This window comes from Mustela lutreola, chromosome 18, assembly GCF_030435805.1.
Source record: "Mustela lutreola isolate mMusLut2 chromosome 18, mMusLut2.pri, whole genome shotgun sequence".
Taxonomy (NCBI): Eukaryota; Metazoa; Chordata; class Mammalia; order Carnivora; family Mustelidae; genus Mustela; species Mustela lutreola.
Window position 1 is genome coordinate 26,366,928 of NC_081307.1, and position 22,661 is coordinate 26,389,588.

A 22,661-nucleotide genomic window follows, 5' to 3' on the forward strand; every position below is an offset into this window, starting at 1 on the left:
TTGCTACTGATGAAGAGATCTGAGGCAAAATTCTCAGGCTCTCTCAGCTACTGATTTCATGTGTTTGTTGTTTGTGCATGAGATAAAGCAATAGTTACCTGGAGGACTGATGAGTGGTTTAGAGATAATGTGTATCAGATTCGGACAGCGAGGGTAACGCTGGGTGCACAGGAGCTTCTCTATGTTAACTAATATTTACAAAATGAATAAAACTATACAAATATATATACCTGGCATATATTCCTTGGTCTTTTCTTTTTTTTTTTAATTTTACATTTTATTTATTTATTTGAGAGAGAGAGTGAGCATGAGCAGAGGGGAGCAGCAGAGGGAAAGGGAGAAGCAGACTCCCCACTGAGAAGGGATCCAGACGCAGGACTCGATCCCAGGACCCTGGATTTGTGACCTGAGCTGAAGGCAGACCTTAACTGACTGAGCCACGCAGGCACCCCTCCTTGCAGTCTTCTTTTTCCAACATCCTCTCCTTCACTTTTATCTTAACTATATAAGACAAGAGGGACAGGACAGGTCTGAGCTCCTGGCTTTTGGGTAAGTGCCCCATGCCTACAAAAGTAAGCGTCCACAATTAATATCAGGTGGATGTATTAGACTCTTCAAGACAGGGGGCTTATGAAGGACTGAATAGAAAGATTTAAAGACTACTTTAAGATTTTTTTTAAGTTGCCTAGTTGAAGTAACCAGAATATCCACCTACATTTGTATGAGAGCTCTAATCTATGCTCCCAAATGCAATACAGAGGAACTTCTGATAATGGAGATGGATTTTTCTCCTAAGTGGGTTTGGCCAAATCACTGAAAGAGGAAAAGCTCTCCTTCAGACCAAGTCTATGTTCTCCACCTTTGATATGAAAAAAATAAGTGATCCTGGGGCGCCTGGATCAGTTAAAGGTCCAACTCTTGATAACAGCTCAGGTCTTGGTCTCAAGGTCATGAGTTTAAGCCCTGCACTGGGTTCCTCACTGGGCATGGAGCCCATTGAAAAAAGATAAATTAAAAAATAATAATAACAACAAATAAATAATTACATACATACATACATATATATATATATAAAATTCCAGAGGGATTAAAAAAATAAGTGATCCTTCCTACGTAAGGAATCTTCAGTAGTTAGAAGATTCATCTATCCATTCATTTGGCAAATAGTTACTTTGTTTCTCCTCCAACTCCGGCCCCCGATGGAGGACTGTCCTCAGCTCTGAAGACTGACGACTTGCTCACATACTAGTGAATATGAAGGTAAAGGATCGCTTCTACCACTCTTGCCTTTGTTACATACGTAATGCCTTTTTGAAAATGAGCTAGATTTGCTTCTCATGAGTTAAGACGCACTTGGGTACCTGGAATGTTCCAGTATTTCCTCACACACCATTTCAAAGGCTGTGCTTTCTTAGTAAAGACATGTGACCTGGATACGTATTTTGACTGGGCAATTGCTTTCAGTCAAAATATACTGATTGTATTAAAGAGGCCAAGAGTTCCAGAACCCATTTCCGAGAGTTACTCTGAACTTCCCTACCTCAGATGGAGGGATCTTCTTGCCCACTCACTGCATTCCGCCACGAGATTCTGAGTCTGAGGGCTTACTTTCCCTTCAAATAACATTTCCTCCACCTCCCAGAATAACTGCTGCACTTTCTGTGCATTGGCTTTGTCAAACTCCTGAAATAGAAATGGCGCATTTTGTTACAAGACTGAAAGTTGTAGAAACACAGCCTTCATCATCATTAACACTTACGAATTTAAAGTGCCCGTTATATAAGAAGAAATACGACATGATAACAAGACCGTGGACTTTGCAGTCAGACATGGCAGTGGCCCAATTTTTACTCTTCTGGGAAATTACATCCCACTGTTGAGATTCGGATTCTTTAACTGTTAAATAGAGATAATTTCTACCACATGTATTATGAGACTTATTTGAGATTTTTATATAGATATAAATAGAGGTAAAGGTACACATATTAAAAGACATCTATATACTCACATGTACACATACCTACAATATCTACATGTATACATGTACACAGACATAAGTCCCTCATATAGTTGAGCGTGACACACTTAAGCACAGCTGCAAAATACCAGCTTGTTTTTCTTCTGATAATGATATAATTGAAAAGGAAAATGACTTTTATTTTTATTTCTTAATTTATTTTTAAAGATTTTTAATTTAGTTATTTGAGAGAGAGAGAGAGAGCATGAGAAGTAGGAGGGTCAGAGGGAGAAGCAGACTCTCTGCTGAGCAGGGAGCCCGTTGTGGGACTCGATCCTGGGACTCCAGGATCATGACTTCAGCCGAAGGCAGTCGCCTAACCAACTGAGCCACCCAGGTGTCCCAAAGAAAATGACTTTTATATGAAGGGCCATTTCCCTTCTTTTAATGAAGAGCCCTGGCCAAATTTTCTTTTAGGGTTGTGTGAACCTAAAATCTAATCCACAACTTCAGAGCAACAAAATGCACATTCATTTTTGATACACCTGATCCAAGGTGGTCAAACCGGATTGATTTTCATAGAATGATACTTAATACTTTTTTGTTTTGCACCTTCCATCAGATTGATACTATACCAGATGCCCAGACAGCAGGGGAATTGAATGACCTCTTCTAAAAGGCGAATCGGGTAAAAAACTAATAATATTTGCCTCTGCGGAGGGGACAGGGTGGCTGAGGTGAGGAAAAGGGCTGACTTTCAATTTCCTCTCTTTTGGCTTTTGATGCTTTTTGCAGCTATTACCTATCAAAAAAGTAAGTTAAAAAGTTTTTAAATGAAAAGCAATTGTAGGGCCTGAAGGCATTTCAGTTGTTCCATAAATGGAAGTCACAAGAATCTTTCTGGAGAATTACATAAAAACATCTACTGAAAGAATTGCAGAATCGGGAAGGTATGAAGCAATGGTCTTCAGCCTTCTTCCTACCTGCAGACCCGGGAGTGAGGGTGGGGGCTGTTTGTCACAGGTGAGCTAGTCCCACCTTGTTGGAAAAAGCCTGAATGGTTTGGAGCTGACTCCTTCCAGGGTCCCTCCTGCTGCTATGGGAAGCCCCGCTGTTACACACACACCCTCCCCTGCCCCCGCCTGAGAAAGTGGGCCCATTGGTGCCTTCTAAGTGGTGAACCGTTTTCAAGAGGGCAAAGGAAACCAGAACACACACCAAAAAAGTGCAGGAGTCAGAGCATCCAAGGTAATATAGTGGAGGTTCTTACGTAACCACGCGGGCTTCACAAAAGGTTGGGTCCCTATTCTCAGGAGTGCTTGAGGGGATAAAGAGGCAGGAGCCCATGGTTGGTAGAGTGCCCAACGAAAGCCTGAGCTGGAGACTCAGGTCCACAGAGCTAAGAATCCCACTCCCACAGAGAATGAAAAATAGGGTTCAAGTTAACAGCTTCTTCCAGGGTGAGAGGGGAATGTAAGAGATCTGATTTAGAATATTGGGGGGAAAGTCCCCTAATTATGGTGGTTTTGTACAATTTTTACTTCTCCACATTTTCTCTTGTATTTAAGTTGCTCATTGTCAAAGTCTGTCCTGAATTTCCAGTCACAGATATGACACCTATCTATGTGATCATATACAACATACTAGGAGGAAGGGGCTGGGAAGTGGGGAAAAAAACTAAATTATCAACAGCTATGACTCTGGGTTGTGTAATTATGAGTGATTTTTTAAAAAGATTTTATTTATTTATTTGACAGAGAGTGATCACAAGTAGGCAGAGAGGCAGGCAGAGAGAGAGGAAGGGAAGCAGGCTCCCTGCAGAGCAGAGAGCCTGATGCGGAACTGCATCCCAGGACCCTGGGATCATGACCTGAGCCAAAGGCAGAGGCTTAACCCACTGAGCCACCCGGGTGCCCAATTATGAGTGATTTTTGTTTTTCCTTATCTTATATTTTTTAAGTTTTTCCATGTTGTGATATGTAAACACATTCATAGGGATAAACGCATATGTGTGTAATGGGTAATGCGTTCAAAATTGGTAAAAAGATTATTTAAAAGTAAGAAAGCAATTCCTCATTATCAACTGTGATCACAGAATTATGTAAAACGGGTTGAGACATACATCATCTCTCCAAGAGTAAATGGAGCTCCTCTCAGTTGATAAGCCAGTGGTAGAACTCCGCGTCCCAGACCCCGACCAAGAGCTGTGGGCGCCTGCAGGTGTGGCGCTACCGCTTGATGGGAATGACGACCCCGATTCACTGGAGAGACAAACATAAGCCATGTAAAGACCATTTCCTGGGAAGAGATTAAACTGGAAGTGGTTTTACTTCTCTGAGCCGATCTTAAAACTGATTTTAAAACACTTAATGCCGTAAGATTTCCTTACACTAAAAATGAAACTGCTTTTTTTATTTTACTCTTAGAAATGCAATCCTGATTTTGCTCCCTATACTCACTAGGAGTATGTTTTGATTTTGCCATCTGAAGTGGGCAGTGCGTTCATTCTTACCAGGTATAAGTATCAATGGCTTTCTGCACATTGCTTGTAAAATGTGTAGGTAGAGGATCTTTGTTTTTCACAGCCAAACTTTGCTTTCCAGAGCCTTCTGACAGTCCTCTTCTGAAAAATAAAATAAATATGAAAAGAATATCTAATGTAATACTTTTATTTGTGAAAACTTTTAAAATGTTCTTCTGCATAGTTGCTCTTCTCCTCAGGTCATGTCCCCTGAAACACACATGTTCGCATGTGCACGAGCCTGCACCCACACCCACATCCCCCCGCACCCCATAGGCCTGGGGCCTTACTACTCTTATTTTTCCTAGAACAAGGTTTCCATGAACTTACATGCTCCTTTATGTAAAACAGGAAAAAAGAAAAAAAAACCCAACAACAATTTTTTTGTGACTTGACCAGACTCTTAAAAGTTGCCCGAAACTCTGGGCAGATACAGCCTCATCCCAAGGCAAATGCAACATGAGCTGGATTTCAGTTCCCACTTGTTCTTTGACCAGTGCCCAGTGCCCTTGTGATTACAAAGCAACCAGCCTTACAGGAAAAAAAAAAATCAATAATTCCATATTAATTCTAAAATATATTAAATTCTCTATAATCACTAAACATATGAATGAATTGAAAATATGACTGAAACAGGGGCACCTGGGTGGCTCAGTTGGTTAAGCGACTGCCTTCGGCTCAGGTCATGATCCTGGAGTCCTGGGATCGAGTCCCATATCGGGCGCCCAGCTCCATGGGGAGTCTGCTTCTCCCCCAACTTCCTCCCCCTCTCATTCTCCCTCTCTCTCTCTCAAGTAAATAAATAAAATCTTAAAAAAATGTGACTGAAACACACAAGCAGTGACTCATTTTAATTTGATGCCATTGTTTGGTTTGTAGCCTGATGTGCAGAGAGTTTTAAAATATGAAAATTAATTGAAAACTAACACAGAAGAAATCTCAAAATTTTAAATAAAGTAGGAAGCCTGACTGGTATATGGAAGTTAGTGTTAATCATTAAAATGCCCTCTCAATGAACCTCTTAAAACATTTACTTCCCTCTTAGTCAAAGTAGTTTCCTAACATTTAATAGTAAACACCTTGTATTCTTTTATAGAAATAATATTTTCCCACACAAATAACTCATATTCTATATTAACTGAAGATATGGTAGTGATTTGGGGAAAAAAAAAGTTAACTTTCAATGTTTCTAAGAGGGATACCACAGTAAAATTCATTTAAAAAGTTTGCTCTGTCATTGCTGAAAATGATGCCTAATTGGGGCGCCTGGGTGGCTCAGTGGGTTAAAGCCTCTGCCTTTGGCTGGGGTCATGATCCCAGGTACCTGGGATCAAGCCCCGCATCGGGCTCTCTGCTCTGCAGGGAGCCTGCTTCCCTTCCTCTCTCTCTGCCTGCCTCTCTGCCTGCTTGTGATCTCTTCTGTCAAATAAATAAATAAAATCTTAAAAAAAAATGGTGCCTAATTTACAACACTTGTATTTCAGAACGTAAATGGAGTTTTAAAACATATTAATAAAAGGAATAGATTCTGTCCTTAGTTATGTACTTATAGTACTCCACAACAAAGGAATTTGAAACACAAGTTAATTACTACAGAGGGTAGCAAGACCTCTGCCTTCCATGTGTATGCCCTGTATGAGAGAAGAACAGAATTGTAGAATTTTTTTCCCTCCTTATTGCTCATATGTCTTTTAAGTCCAATCAAGCGGTTCTGAGGATAAAGGTGCTAAGAGAAAAGAATACAGGACAAGCTTTTATGCTAATAAACTGCTTTACTTTTGGCCTTGTTTAGTTGCTTCAAAACCATCAATTATTTATCATCTCCATGTGACTCAATAACTCTATAAATAAACAAACAAACAAAAAGCCCCACTTATGATGAAAAAAGAGACCTTAGCTAAAACCTACATCAACAAGAGCTGCTTTGAGCATTAAGAAATATGTGCAGGTATATGCGTTAATCTGCTTATTCTTGAGAGGTTTTTAAACCCCAGGATGGTGAATTAAAATAAAATATGTTCCTTCATAATAATCTGTGTAAGTGGGGCACCTGGGTGGCTCAGCCGGTGAAGCACCTGCCTTTGACCTAGGACATGATCCCTGGGTCCTGGGATGGAGCCTCACATCAGGCTCCCTGTTCCATGGGAAGTCTGTTTCTTCCTCTCCCTCTGTCTGCTGCTCCCCCTGCCTGCGCTCTCTCTGTCAAATAAATAAATAAAATCTTAAAAAAAAATCATCTTTATAAGAATAACAAAGGTAGCTTAGAATCCTGCTTTGGCCCTGATAGGCTAGTCCCTCCAAGCAAGTTGCTTCTCCTCTCCTGGAGCCACTACACACATCATCAGTAAAGCAGTGACAATGCAGTCAACGTTGTCCTACAGTTGCTGTGAGACCTCACTTAGATCACGTGTGGAAAGTATCTGTGCGATCCATGCTGGGTCGATCAGGCTTCTCCTGCCGTCTGCTATCTCCTGCCGTCTGCTATCCCTACCACCTGTTCCTCGACGAAAACACTGAGCTGTTTCTTTGAACCTCCTGCAGCATTTCATATCATATAGATCTCTTTCTGGCCCTTAGCTGTTTATTGGGATGATTCTGACACTTGATTATTATTATTTTTTTATCAGCAGCACCTAAAGGAGTGCCTGTCACCTACTAATGCTTCAGGTTCACTGAAAGAATCAACATGTAAAGATTCAAATAGTGAGTCAAACAAAGACCACGTTTTACCCTGTGAATTCATGCTTACTGCAAAAAGATTATGTTGCGACCAGACACAAACATACTCTTCCAGTTCAAGACATCTCTGGTGATGTGTTGGTCCTTTATAAAGGACCAGAGTTCACAGCTGTTGGGGTAACTGCTATCTGCCAAAATGACTTTTACAACTGAATGGTTATGATGAGGGAGCAGAAGGCTGGCTGAGGACAAAGCAAAAGCTGGCACCTTACACACCTTCTCCCCACCCCACCCCCACCTTCGGGACATGTGTGACATCCCTCAGGCACTCCTGGCTGCCCTAAAAGGAAAACAAATAGTTAACTTGTAGAGATCACAATCCTGCAAGACAGGAGTCTCCCTTGGTTTACAAATGTCCTAGTGATTAACAACAAAGAAGCTATCTTATCAATAGCCTAACTTCCAGAGAGAAGCAACTCAGCTCCTAAAATCCTAACACCTCCCTCCCCTCCATAAAACTGAAGGAAGATGAGATGAAAGGAAATATAAATAAAGTTAAATTTCTTTTAAACCTAAAGCTCATTGACAAGGATGCTTGATAGGAGGAATGCGACATCCCACCAGGAAACTCCCAACTGTCTTCATGTTAGTGCCTCATTAGCAGTAAGAACAGCCTTGGCTTGACAATAACCAGGCCTCCAGTATCCTGACAGTCTTCTGAACACCCTCTTTGTCCTCACCTACCTAACTCCTGTGTGTATAATCAGCCACTCCTCAGGATAGTGGGGCAGCAGCTCTTCCTGCCCACAGGTCCTGTCCCCGTGCTTTAATAAACCACCATTTTGCACCCAAGATGTCTCAAGAGTTCTTTCTTGGTCATCGGCCCCGGACCTCACCCCACTGAACCTCACCTAGGTTCTAGAACTTCATTAGTTGGATGAAATGGTTTCTTGCTTACGGCACCTCCTCTGCCTTTTGTGTGACTGGAAAACAAAGTTCACTAAAGCAGACACATGCCTGTTTGTTTTGTTTCCAATGAACAATAATCACTTCCTCCAGAAAATTCACTTTTTTGGGGGGGGAGGGGCAGAGGGAGGTGGGAGAGGAGGGAGTTTTTCCAACCTAAGAAAATAATTTACAAAATGAAAGAACGACTTCCTCTCTATATATGACACCATATTCTTTCGCAGATGGCATCACTACTCACTTTGAAGAGCTGATGACAGACCTTTAAGATGCAGGGCTGGAGTGGGAGGGTGGAGGGGTAGAAACTACTGTAAAATGTACGCCCTCAACCACCATCTACTTCTCTGTTATTTCTTCGACTTTTTTCTCCTCGCTCTTCCTGTTTCATCTCCTTCAAAAACCTATTTCTGTGGAACTTCTTGAACTTCAGAGTTCATCTGACCAGAGAGTTCAGAAAAATTCTAAAGAGGAACTTGAACCTGTTAATGCCGTGACTACCCAAAGTCACCAAGAAGACAGGGAGGGAGCTGCTCCTTGGACCCAGGCCATCTGAATGTCTCCCCAGGAACCCCAAATTGCTGATGTTGTTACCTAAAAACAGAATTGATACAATCTGCTTTTATTTTTTCTTCTTGTATTTTGCTTGGAATCTTTGATTTCTCTCCAACCATTGTACTGTTACTTCATGCATAACATGGAACATTTTTAATTCCCTGTGAACTATCAATTCCTACGAAAATGACGCAGTCTAAAAAAGTGTACAGGATTTAGAGGATGTGTGAAAAACCTTCAAACTTGGAAGCGGTGGAAAGTCTATTAAAGCTTTTATTACATTATACATGACATATAAGTTTTACATGAGTTCCTGTCTATACTGCTTAAATTTTAGAGATGTTAAAAAACTGCTAATAGGTACATTTAAGGCCGTTTGTTTGGAAACAGGACTTCGGTTTTGGGGCAGACTAAAGGGCACCTCTAGAACCATATGGCTCTAATTTTTTGGTGCATCAAAGTGAAGGCTGGGTACCAATTTCAGTGTCAAGATAATAACTCTAGTATATAGTTTTACTTTTTAAAATCTGCCTCTTGATAGCTCACAAACCCTCTGCCACTTTGCCTTGTAGACATTCAATATCAAACAGTGATGGAAGCTTTCAAAATTTTGGATTTCTGCTTAAAAGGACTGCCTGAAACGAACACTTGTATTCTGAATGGGTTGAAACGCAGGATGGTTTTCTGGGTGGACTGGCTCTCGCGAAGCCCCTCTTCCCACAAAACCCTCGGCGCCGCCCTGACTTAATACAAGCACATCCTAGAAGCAACTGCAGCTCTGGGGACTGATGGAGAATCTGTCATCTCAGACACCAGGGATGATTCTCAGTGCAAGGGCGCAGCTTCGCTTGGGAAAGCGAGGTGATGTCAGCACGAGAGATTTCATGAATGGATTCGGGGAAACAGACCAGATGGATTCCAGCTTTGCAGCCAGGAAAAAAAAAAAAAAAATCACACACACATGGCACAAAAATATGACACGACAGAGTTCATCCCACTTCCCTTACCAGATCAAGACTTACCCAATCACAATCAGCCCCAGGCCTGCGCTCGCGTCCCGGAGGCTGGGCCCCGCGCCCCGAGGCCTGTGCGCCTCCGGGCGCTGACACCCCGCGCGGGTCCCCTGCAGGCGGCGGGCGGCCGTGAGCCCCCGCGCCCCCGGGGCCTCCGCTCCCCGCCCGCCCAGCCCTGCGCCCCCAGCCTGCTAGTCCTGCACCGGCAGCCGAGTCGCACCCGGGAAGCTCGAGCCTTGAGCGGCGCGGCCAGAGGCGCTCCAAGCCGGGTCTGCGCGGCCCATAGGCGCGGCTGCTCGCGGGGCGCCCCGACCGCCTTCCTCTCCAGGTCCTACAGCCCCGCACCGGCCAGATTCCGGCGCGGCGGGGCGACGCCTCCCGTCCTTCGGCGCACGCCCTTCCCTCCTCCTCCCGCGCCGCAGCGCCCATCGCGAAGGTCGACCGGGGACAGGCGGCAGGTCGCCAGCGCTCCCCGCCCCACCCGCCGCCTCCCGGCCCCGCGTCCGCCTCCCAAGTTCCCAGGAACGTTGGAAAAGTCCTGCTGCCAGAGGCCCGATTTCACAAGCCAGTGACCTGAGCTTTGGCCGCCAGCCACTCGGCCTCTCGGCACCCGACGGGCCGCCCTCCCGGCGCCTCCAGTACGCACCGTCTGGCCTTCTCACCCTTCCCGGGATGGGGGTGGGGTAGGGCTGTCTCGGCGGGAGGTCTGCCGCGACAGGTGTTTGCTATCCTTCATTCTTTTAAGTAGACCTTTAACTAACAGGAGAAAAACCGAGAACTACAGAAAGATTTCCTCTATCCACCTCCTCCTATGAAAGGATTCCTAGTTGGGCAGGGGTGCCGTGGGGAGGGGAGGCGGAAGGAGTTAAAAAAAAATTGGTCTCAGACCTGGTCAATGCAAGATGCTAATCTGGTTAACAGAATCTCTGGGTCAAAGATTTGTTTTTCTCTCTCTCTATCTTGACCTCATCCAAACCAGTAACTTCTCTACAAAGCAGCGAGCACAGCTGTGTTCCCGTTTGTGTGCTTGTCTCCGTCTTGGAGTCACACAATTATGCCAAGACCAAAGTCACTGAACCCTATGCTGTGAGACAGCAAAATGACCAAGCCACCATATTCATAAACTGAAAAAAAAAATAGGAATGAGTAGCTTAAGGAAGACACATAAGCAAAGGGTCAAAGTGTGGGCACTTCCTATGGCATGCCTTTCTCCACTAAAAGATTTTTCATAATTGCAATGAATGAAATGGATGCTGGTACTTTGCAGTCTGTCCTGTATATCCATTCTCCTTTGATCTGAGGCCTTCTGAGTCTGCAAAGCAGCCCATCTAGTCCTGTGCAGCTTCCTGCACTAACAAAGGTCTACCCTGCCATTTCCATTTGTTAGTGAAAAAATCTGGTTGATTTATTTTGAATCTTTTAAGGACTAACCCTAAGAGGATGATAAGAAACCACTACCAACAACGAAACAATCCATTTCTGGAAATACTGGAACCCTCACCACATTTACCACCACGAATACCCGGTTTCGAGGTGGTAAATGGTTATAAACCGCCAAATGAATAAGATTTTAAATCCTGATCCATACATAGGTGTATATACGTGGGGAGTGAGTGTGCATGTGTATGTCTATCAGGAAAACTGCTGGTGTCCGGAGTCAACACATACCCATGAATACTATGGAAATGTAAAGGGAGATCTGATGGAGAAACAAAAGAAAGAAGATTATGATCCAAATACATGCTGGTTGCTTTATACGTATGTTGTTTTGTTTAATTTTTTAACACCCATGCTAAGTAGTTACTATCATCCAATTTTACTGATGAAAATACTGAAGGCACAGACCTTAATTAAAATGGTCCGGGTCTCTCAACTAGGATGTGGCATATGTGTGTGTGCGTGTGTGTGTGTGTCTTGTCCCAGGTATCTACTATTGCGCCACAAACTATCTCAAATCTGGCGGACTGAAACAAGTCATTTTGTTCCACTAACAAAGCATAGCAGTCAGGAATTCCAGGGAGCCTTGGCCGTGGAGTTCGTCTGCTTCACGTGGCACTATGGCTCCGTGGCATTGCTCCGTGGTATTCAACTAGCCTTCGGACTGGTCTGGAGATTTCAGGGAGTCTCACCCACATGGTGGGTAGCACTTTGGGTTACTTTGGGAGGGCTGGAAGGCGGGCACAGCTGGGCCCTTCTCTTACGTCGTCTCAGGACCTCCCTGGGTCTTGTCTCCAGCAGGGCGGTTAGAATTCCCACATGGCAACTCAGGGCTCTTAGAAACCACTCTATTAAAGGCTGGCTCCGATCGGGCACAGTGTCATGTATACTGTACTCCATTATCAAAGCATTCACATGTTCAAAGCATTGGAACGTAGAACCCATCTCTCAATGGGAAGGGTGTCAAAGCCCATTTTTACTCCACCATTTCCAATCTCCTGTGGATCTGAAGACCTGTGAACAGAAGAGAGCAGCCAGGGGTCTTCCTCATGCACAGCGAACAAGGACAGACAGAGACCCAAGAACCACAGCTAACACTGCTGTCCCAGGGAAGGGACAGCGGGAGACACAGCGGTCACTGGTCCGTGGCTATTTGAGTCCAAGGAGGCTTCTGTTCCCAGTGTCTTCATTAGGACCCAATTCTGCTCCCAACTTCCTCCTGGCTCTTTGCTTTGCCTTCTGGTCTCTTGCTTCCACCCCCTGAGTTATCCTCATGAGAAAGAAATGGCCCCGGTTTGCACCAGTAGGCCCTCAGCCTGCTTCCATCCAGAGTGGCTTCTAGTCCAAGCCGACGTGCTTCTACCACTCTGCTCACATAATCCCCTCGCATGATGTGTGTGCTTTCCTGTGCATGTCTTCAGAGCTCACTCCGTTTGCTAAAAGCCACCCTAACTTTTTTCTCTGGGGCTGATCATTGGGGCAACTTGGAGGCTGCCGTGGGACAAGGCCCTTAAACCCCTAAATCTTCCTGAGGCTTTTAGTTAGCCAGACTTTGATCTCACCTTTACCGTGGCCCCATATCTGATCTGCACATGGATGTCATTTCTTAATTTTGCTCAGAGAGACTGTGAGGTTGAAACAGCTTACTTTCCAAACCCAACATGTCCTGGCTCTTACATTTCTTATGAAATCTGCTAAAAAATCAGACAGTTCCTTCTCTAGTGCATATCTCTCTTCTCTCAAATTTCAAAACCCAAAGCAACACTGATTTAGAGAAGAGAATCATAGGATCCTCCCACTGGATTGGTCTAGGGTGGTGTGCTCCAGGAGAGATATAATGGGAGCCACACACATATTTGTAAATTTTCTTGTGTCTACATTAATCAAGTTAAAATAGTTGAAATTAATTTTAATATTTTATTTAATCCAATAGATCTAAGATATTATCATTTCAACATGTAATCAATATAAAATAATTAGGATATTTTAAATACTTTTGGGGGGACACTCTCTTTGAAATCCGGTGTGTATTTCATACTTACAGCACATCTCAATTAGGACGAGCCACATTTCAAGCGCTTATTCACTGCATGTGGCTAGTGACTTCTGTACTGGACAGTAGCCCAAGAGAATAAAATCCCTTGACTTTTATTTTTAATTTGGCTTAAACATTTTAAGACTCCATCATTCTTAGCCAGGCCTGAAACTGTGAGATAGATAGATACATACATACATACAAACATACACACATGTGTATGAGAATATGTATGTATTCTCTTCTAAACACACTCATATTCCATGTAGTTATCATAAAAATCATCAATACACAGTTAGAGGCTTAACTGCACATCAGAACTGAAAGCTACTGATTCTGTCAGTTTATCCTTGAAGATACATTGAAATATATATATAGCAGAAAAAAATTCATTAAAAAGAAAACTAAAAATATTATACATTTGAATATGATTTATAAAAGAAAAACATTTTTCTCAATGTTATTTGTACTTAGTACATACAATTTTCATCCTTTATTGATTACTTAAACCATAATTGAAAACTAGAAGTAAATAGCGATTTCTGCATTCTTGTTTGAGTGTTTTACATTCTAATGGGGGCAGGGGGCTTGGGATCAATAATGACAGGTATTAAATAGAGACCTCAATTCCTAAAATAAGGATATCAGAATCTGCCTTAGCCGATTCTGGAGACTTCATTAGGACGAAGTGAAATTGTACATGTGATCACCCTCTGAAAATCTACTAGTCATTTAAGGATATAGCAATAGTTACAAACAATATTTAAATTGTCTAAAAATTGATCTGATTGGAAATTCTGGCTTTGCCTTGCTCAAGCAAGGGAATCCTGAGCTGGTAATAATTCTCTGAGCATACATTGTCAAAAACAAGTCTTCCTTGTAGAGTTGTATGAATTAATGATGATTTTCGGGAGTGCATGTGGATGCATAAAACATTGTAACTTAAAGCATTCCCCCTTTCAGCTCTCCAAACACTGAGTTACTTCCAGTGAGAGTTTAAAAGGAAAAGTGAGTGGAGAGTTCACTTGTGTTCATTTCATTCTTATGCAGTTGCATTTACAAATGTTGTGTATAGACTTTTGTATTTATCCAGTACAGGCAGCCTTGTCTTTGCACAGGTAGCACGCAAACGGAAACTGTGATTATCAGAATTGTGTCCTTGTTTTGCAAATATACGCATATAGATACACATGTATTTTCTTTCTCCACCACAGAGCTGTCCGCTGCAGCAATGAACACCCCTAGCACCTAGATCTTGGTTTCTAGTACCATTCTCCAATAGGAGGAGCTAGGGTTCCTTGGAGAAAGATGATTCCAGGGCTGGGGCAGGGAAAATACAAAAATATACCTGGAGCATTCATAATGCCAGAAAATAAGGAAGTACTCAAAACCTACGAAAGAGTGGGGGCATGTCAGAGGGACTCAGGAACCAACCTGAAAGAGCCCTGGATAGCTAAAGCTGAAATAATTTGAGTAACAAAATAATGTGGTATTGAATTATAGTCCAAGGAGCAAAATAAATATCTGTGAGTACAAACTGATATAAATAAATGAATGAACAAATAAATAAATGGAGGGAAAGAGGTGAATCTTCTACAGATGAATTATAAATGAATTCTGTAGTTGCCCCTTCTTTTAGGAGATGGAGCTTAACACCTCCTGGCTTCAGCCTTGAGTATGGGCTTGATTCCAAAGAGTAGAGTAAGAAAAGGGGGCAAGACGACTTTACAGGGGAGAAACCTGACAAGCACTCCCTCAGCCAGGGGATCAAGCTCAACATCATTAGAGATGAGTTATGATGATAGCATGTCCTGAAGAAGATATGAAGATAATGTCATTTCATCTCTGTGGTCTTCCTTCCAGAAACCCATAATCACAGCCTAATCATGATAAAAATGTAAGACGACTTCTAATTGAGAAGCATTCTACAAAATACTGTACTCTTCCAATTCTCAAGGTGGTCAAAACAAGGAAGGTCTGAGAAACTGTCTCAAACCAGAGAATACTAAGGAGACATGATGATTAAATAAAATGTGGTATCCTGGATAGGATTTTGGAGCAGAAGAAGAACATTGGGGAAAAACTAGTTGTAATGGCTAACTTTAAATCAGTGGACTTTGAATAAAGTAGATAATACTCCATAACATGGGTGGGCCTTGTCCAATCAGTTGAAGCTTTTAAGAGAACAAAGTAAGGATGACTTTCTTAAACAAGAAGGAATTCTGCAAACAGACTGCCTTTGGACTCAAACTGTGACTCTTCCCCAGGTCCCCAGCCTGCCAACCTACCCTGCAGAATTTAGACTTATCAAGCCAAGCCTCCAACATCATGTGAGCCAATTCCTTAAGATAAATCACTCACTCTCTCTCTCTCTCAAAATACATCTTTTCACATAAATGTATAAACACAGGTGCAGATATAGACATAAAGATGCATCCTATTCTGTTTCTCTGGAGAATCCCGGCCTAATACACTGGTGAAATTGGAGTGAAATGTGAATTTTAGTTAAGAATAATCATCAATTATGGTTCATTATTTGTGACAAATGAACTATTCTAGTATAAGATGTTAACAATACGGAGCAACTTTTCCGTACATTTAAAACTGTTCTAGAATAAAGTCTATTTTAAAAATGCTTGTGATAAACTATTCTACACATTTAAATATATTTTACAAGTCAATAACTACTTTCCAAGAAGACCAATAAAGCAATATTATGTTTTATTATTTTAATGTGAAGAGTATTATAATCTTACACTGTGTTAGGTAAACTGTGAAGTTCATAGATTATAGAAAATTACAGAAAAAATATAGGATTTATATATATGTACATACATATATGTGTGTGTGTGTATATATATATTTTTTATTTTTATTTATTTTTTTTTTTGAGAGAAAGAGAGAGCAGCAGGTAGAAAGGGACAGATGGAGAGGAAGAGAGAGAATCTTATGCAGGCTCCATGCTGAGCAATGTGGAGCTCATTCTCACAATCCTGAGATCATGACCTGAGTTGAAATCAAGAGTTGGACACTTAACGAACTGAGTCACCCAGGCGCCCCTAGAACTAATATATTATTTAATGTAAAAATGAAACAAAATTACCTAGGTAATAAAATTTATAAGAACATTATCTTTAAAGAATTATAATAAACTATAGTAAGTTATATCAGATATTAAATAACAACAGAAATATTTTATATAATTTTTTTCTAAGAACAAACTATATAAAGCAAAATATAACTATATTATCTGACTCCTTTAGGATTGAAATGTTTGCTGTGATCCCACTAGAGTGCCACAGGATGTCAATCTTTCCCATTTTTAATACTGAAGAACATCCCCAGATCAATTTTAATACCATGTATGTTTTTTTGCAATGTTTAGGATTTAGTGAAGTTTCTTTCCAGCGCCGATATGGAATACTGTTTGGATCAAACATCACTACTGCAGTGCACGATATCTAGTATGCACAGCTGACAGAAAATATCAAGACACTAACATTGTCTGCCCATGGAGCACCAACACTTTGGTAGCGAATAGGCTCGGGGACTGACATCGCTTACTTCTAAACCTTAACAACACTGTGATGGGTGTTGTTTTAAGTACAGAGAAGAAAACTGAGGTTGAGCAATATAAGTGAATTATCGAGGACAAACAGTTTTATCCACATCTGTCTAGTCCGAGTTCAAAAGTTTGTCCTTTCTAAGATTCATCTCTGATCTAATTTGCAGCTTTCTGTTGAAGTTCCTTCTCTCATAAAGATGTTCTATGGACCTCTCTTTGGATATACCAAATACGTTCTATATTAATATTTGGTAACATTTCCTGAGGACTAACCATATCCCCATCCCTGCTTTAAAGCACTCGAAACGAGTTAGTGCATTTAAGTTTCACAATGAATTCTTTGAAGAGGAAATACTTTTAGAACCATTTTGCAGATTGGCAAACTGAGGCACAAAGAAGTCAATGACATGACAGAGCCAACATTCTGACTTAAGCTATTGAAGACAAAGCTTATTCAATGCCCCACTTCAGTCTTTTATGCATGGCCTACCCCTCACAAGCCCTCTATGAAAGATTTGGAGGAGCTCAAGCACAGTACATTTAACAAAGCATATAGGAAAGGTTTTAAATTTAGAGGAATGTTGCATCTGAAAAGAGTAACAGAGGGAAAAATTATTAGACTTTCAATATGAAGACTATAAAACACTTAGAAAGTCCTAAGTAATCTAAGAGGTTGATAGGTTATATATATAAGATACAGAATTTGTATTTTCTTCAAAACAAAACACCTAAATTGGTTATTTAGAAATCCAGCAATTTCTAAATTAGTGCTGCAGTCTATTAAGCACAACGATTTTTGGGTAAGAGCATACAAAATTGTCAGTCATGTACTGTTTGAATCAGAAAACCAGAAATTTTATCCATCAACCTAATACACTGGATAAATAACATTCTGTAATCAGTATTTTTTTCTTAATTTTAAATATTAACTTTACTAACTTTTTACTAACTTTTTAAATATTAACTTTTCTTACTTTTAAGTATTAACTTTTAAATATTACTTTATTTACTATTATAGTAGAAAGTGACAGAAAAGACAAACAATCTGAAAAATGTCTTATAAATATTTTTATAAAGAATTCATCAGGGGCACCTGGGTGGCTCAGTGGGTTAAGCCTCTGCCTTCAGCTCAGGTCATGATCTCAGGGTCCTGGGATCGAGCCCCTCATCATCATCATCATCTGGCTCTCTGCTCAACAGGGAACCTGCTTCCCTCTCTGTCTCTGCCTGCTGCTCTGCCTACTTGTGATCTCTCTCTCTCTCTGTCAAATAAATAAATAAAATCTTAAAAAAAAAATAGAATTCATCAGAATTTCAAAGTGAAAAAAACTACCTACATATGTTCTATGAAGAGTTTATTTTCCCCCAATGCAGAATCAATGTAGTCAAAGTTTTCAAAAGAGTGTTTTTAATGTTTAATTTCACTCATTCTTTTAATTACTGGAGCAGAAAATGAAGACTTGGTAATAATTGCTAGATCACTATTATAAGTTTCAGTTTCATTTGATGTCATTAAAATATTAAAATACAGTTGATCTTCATTATTTATGCATTTCATATTTGTGAATTCACCTACTTGCTAAAATTTATTTGTAATTCCAAAATTAATACTCAGGGTGTTTTCATGCTTATTCACAGACATGCGCAGAGCAGCAAAAAACCTGACTTGTCTGAATTGCATGTTCTCAGCTGAGGTGGAACAGAGCACCATTTCCCTTCTCAGTTTCGTTCTAACACTACGAAGTACCCTCTTTGTAGTCTGTTTCATGCCATGGTTTGTTTTGTTGTTGTTGTTATTGTTTTGCATTTTGTGTTTTTAGTTAGTGATTTTGCTGTAAAAACTAGTGGGATACAGCAAAAACAGTGCTTAAAGGGAAATTATAGCATTGAATGAATATATTAAAAAAGAAAATCTAAAATCAATCTCCTACCTTAGGACACCAGAAAAAGAAGAGCAAATGAAATGCAAAGTAAGCAGAAGAAAAGAGAAAATAAAAATTAGAGCATAAATCAGAAAAACTGAAAACAGGAAACTTAATAGAGAAAACCAATGAAACAAAAAAATTTGAGAAGCTTAATAAAAATCAAAAAGCCTCTAGCCACGCTGAGGTCGAAGAGGTTGCTGCCTGTGTTCTCCTCAAGGATTTTGATGGATTCCTTTCGCACATTGAGGTCCTTCATCCATTTTGAGTCTATTTTCTTCGACCTCAGCCACAGCAACATCTTCCTAGGAACAACACCAAAGGCAAGGGAAGCAAGGGCAAAAATGAACTATTGGGATTTCATCAAGATCAAAAGCTTTTGCACAGCAAAGGAAACAGTTAACAAAATCAAAAGACAACTGACAGAATGGGAGAAGATATCTGCAAACGACATATCAGATAAAGGACTAGTGTCCAGAATCTATAAAGAACTTAGCAAACTCAACACCCAAAGAACAAATAATCCAATCAAGAAATGGGCAGAGGACATGAACAGACATTTCTGCAAAGAAGACATCCAGATGGCCAACAGACACATGAAAAAGTGCTCCATATCACTTGGCATCAGGGAAATACAAATCAAAACCACAATGGTATCACCTCACACCAGTCAGAATGGCTAAAATAAACAAGTCAGGAAATGACAGATGCTGGCGAGGATGCGGAGAAAGGGGAACCCTCCTACACTGTTGGTGGGAATGCAAGCTGGTGCAGCCACTCTGGAAAACAGCATGGAGGTTCCTCAAAATGTTGAAAATAGAACTGCCCTATGACCCAGCAATTGCACTATTGGGTATTTACCCTAAAGATACAAACGTAGTGATCCAAAGGGGCACATGCACCCGAATGTTCATAGCAGCAATGTCCACAATAGCCAAACTGTGGAAAGAACCTAGATGTCCATCAACAGATGAATGGATCAAGAAGATGTGGTATATATACACAATGGAATACTATGCAGCCATCAAAAGAAATGAAATCTTGCCATTTGCGACAACATGGATGGAACTAGAGCATATCATGCTTAGTGAAATAAGTCAAGCAGAGAAAGACAACTATCATATGATCTCCCTGATATGAGGAAGTGGTGATGCAACATGGGGGCTTAAGTGGGTAGGAGAAGAATCAATGAAACAAGATGGGATTGGGAGGGAGACAAACCATAAGTGACTCTTAATCTTACAAAACAAACTGAGGGTTGCTGGGGGGAGGGGGTTTGGGAGAAGGGGGTGGGATTATGGACATTGGGGAGGGTATGTGCTTTGGTGAGTGCTGTGAAGTGTGTAAACATGGTGATTCACAGACCTGTACCCCTGGGGATAAAAATATATGTTTATAAAAAATAAAAAATTAAAAAAAAAAAAGCCTCTAGCCAGAAAGAGAGAGAGAAGGAGACAAATTACTGAAGTCAGAAATGAAGGAGGGACTATCACTACAAAGAACCAGGGACATTAGAAGTTTTTTTGTTTTTTTTTTTTAAGATTTTATTTATTTATTTGAGAGAGACACAGTGAGAGAGAGCATGAGTGAGGAGAAGTTCAGAGAGAGAAGCAGACTCCCTGTGGAGCTGGGAGCCTGATGCGGGACTTGATCCCGGGACTCCGGGATCATGACCTGAGCCAAAGGCAGTCATCCAACCAACTAAGACACCCAGGTGTCCCCGGACATTAGAAGTTTAATGAAGGAGTATTCTGAATAAGTCAGTGCTCACAAATTTGATAATCTGGATGGGACACACCAATGCTGGGAAAACACAATCTGCCAAAACTCACACAAGAAGAAAGAGATCATCTGAATAGGCCACTTAAATCTATTAAAGAAATTAAATCAATTAAAAACTTTTCCAAAACAGAAAGCACCAGGCCTAAGTGGGCTCACTGGTAGATTCTACCAAACATGTAAGGAAGAAATTGTACCAATTCTCTAAATCTCTTTCAGAGGATAAAAGCAAAGGAAATACTTCCTAACTCATTCTATGTGGACCACATAATACCAAAACTAGACAAACATTACAAGAAAACTATAGACCAATATCTCCCATGAAGATAAATGCAAAAATCCTCCACAAATTATTAGTAAATTGAATCTACAATGTGTAAAAAGAATTATATACCACAACCAAGTAAGAGTTATCCTAGGTATGTAAGGCTTGTTTAACACACAAAAATCAATTAATGTAATCAATCATATCAACAGGCTAACCAAAGATCACATGATTATATCCATAGATTCATAAAATGAATTTGATAAAATCCAACACCCATTCACGAAACTCTCAGTAAAGTGGATGGAGTGGAATTTTTTCAACTTGATAAAGAGGATCTACAAAAAGCCTACAGCTAACCTCTTACTCAGTTGTAAGAAACTAGAAGCTTTCCCACTAAGGTCAGGAATATGTCAGGATGTCCTCTCTCATCACTCACTTTCCAACATAGTGCTAGAAGTCTGACAAAGTTTAATAAGATACAAAAATGAAAGAAAAGATATATTGATTTGGAAGAAAGAAAACTATCTTTGTTCATGGATTATGTAATTGTTTTTGTAAAAAATCCAAAAGAACTGGAAAAAAAAAACAAACCCAACCCCCCAAACCCCTCCTGGAACTAGTAAGTGGTTAGAGCAAAGTTGCAGGATCCAAGATTAAAATAAAAAAGTAAATTGCTTTCCTATATATCAGCAATGAACAAGTGAAAATTGAAATTATAAATAAGCTATTAACATTTGCAGACTCTCAAAATGAATTATTTAGATATACAACTAACAAAGTATGTACAAAATCTATATAAGGAAAACTACAGAAATCTGCTGAAAGAAATCAAGGGAGAACTAAATAGAGAAATAGTACATGTTCATGGATAGAAGGACTCAATATTGTCAAGGTATTAGTTCTATCAATCTCAGATTTAATGCAATCATAATAAAAATCCCAGCAAGTTATTTTGTGGGTATCAGCAAACTGATATCTAGAACTGATTCTAAAGTTTATATGGAGACACACAAGGCCCAGAATAACCAACACAAGATTGAAGGAGAAAAAGTTAAGAAACTGATGCTACCTGATTTCAAGACTTACTATGAAGCTACCATAATCAAGGCTGGTATTAGTAAGAATACACAACAGATTAACAGAAGAGAGTAGGGAGCTCAGAGATATAGCTACACAAATATATTCAGCTAATAATGGACAAAAAAGTGAAGACAATATGATGGAGTAAAGATAATCTCTTCAACAAATGCTGCTAAAATAACTGGACATCCACATGCTAAAAAGTCAATCTAGATACAGACCTTAAACCTTCTCCAAAAATTAACTTGAAATGTATTATAAACCTACATGTAAAACAAACAACCAAAAAAAAAAAAAAAAGACAAACAAAAACAAACCAAAAACCAAACAAACAAAACCTATAAAACTCCTAGAAGATAACACAGTAGAAAATCTCAGTGACTTAGGGTTTGGTGGGTTCTCGATGACTTTTTATTTTTATTTTTAAAAGATTTTATTTATTTATTTGACAGTCAAAGATCACAAGTAGGCAGAGAGAGGAAGGGAAGCAGGCTCCCTGCCCAGCAGAGAGCCCGATGCGGGACTCGATCCCAGGACCCTGGGATCATGACCAGAGCGGAAGGCAGAGGCTTTAACCCACTGAGCCACCCAGGCGCCCCTCAATGACTTTTTAGATACAACAGCAAAGGCATGCTCCATGAAAGAAAGAAGTGACAAGTGGGCCTTCATTAAAATAAAAAAAATTCTATTAAGTGAAGGACATTGTCAAGAGAATGAAGGACATTGTCAAGAGAATGAAAAGACAAGCTTGAAGACTGGGAAGAAATATTTGCAAAAGACATATTTGATAAAGAACTGTTATCCAAATACAGAAAGAACTCTTAAAGACCAACAATAAGAAAAGAAACAACCTGGTTTAAACATGGGTCAAAGACCTTAAGAGACAC

General features: G+C 40.4%; 1 protein-coding gene across 3 annotated transcripts in view; it reads right to left on the reverse strand.

Annotated features, from left to right (window-relative positions):
• Positions 1 to 22,661, reverse strand: part of FAM149A (family with sequence similarity 149 member A) — a 63,935-nt gene that overhangs the window by 23,108 nt on the left and 18,166 nt on the right. Inside the window, exons 1-4 of one of the 3 annotated variants that reach the window (XM_059156142.1) lie at positions 9,909 to 10,105; positions 4,470 to 4,580; positions 4,080 to 4,218; positions 1,541 to 1,683 (exon numbers count right to left, since the gene is read on the reverse strand). In XM_059156142.1, the coding sequence (XP_059012125.1) occupies positions 1,541 to 1,626 (86 nt within the window). In that variant the 5' untranslated portion in view covers positions 1,627 to 1,683; positions 4,080 to 4,218; positions 4,470 to 4,580; positions 9,909 to 10,105. Of the gene's footprint in view, positions 1 to 1,540; positions 1,684 to 4,079; positions 4,219 to 4,469; positions 4,581 to 9,697; positions 9,856 to 9,908; positions 10,106 to 22,661 lie in introns of those variants that run through there. The other 2 variants (XM_059156143.1, XM_059156141.1) reach the window with 2 other exon arrangements.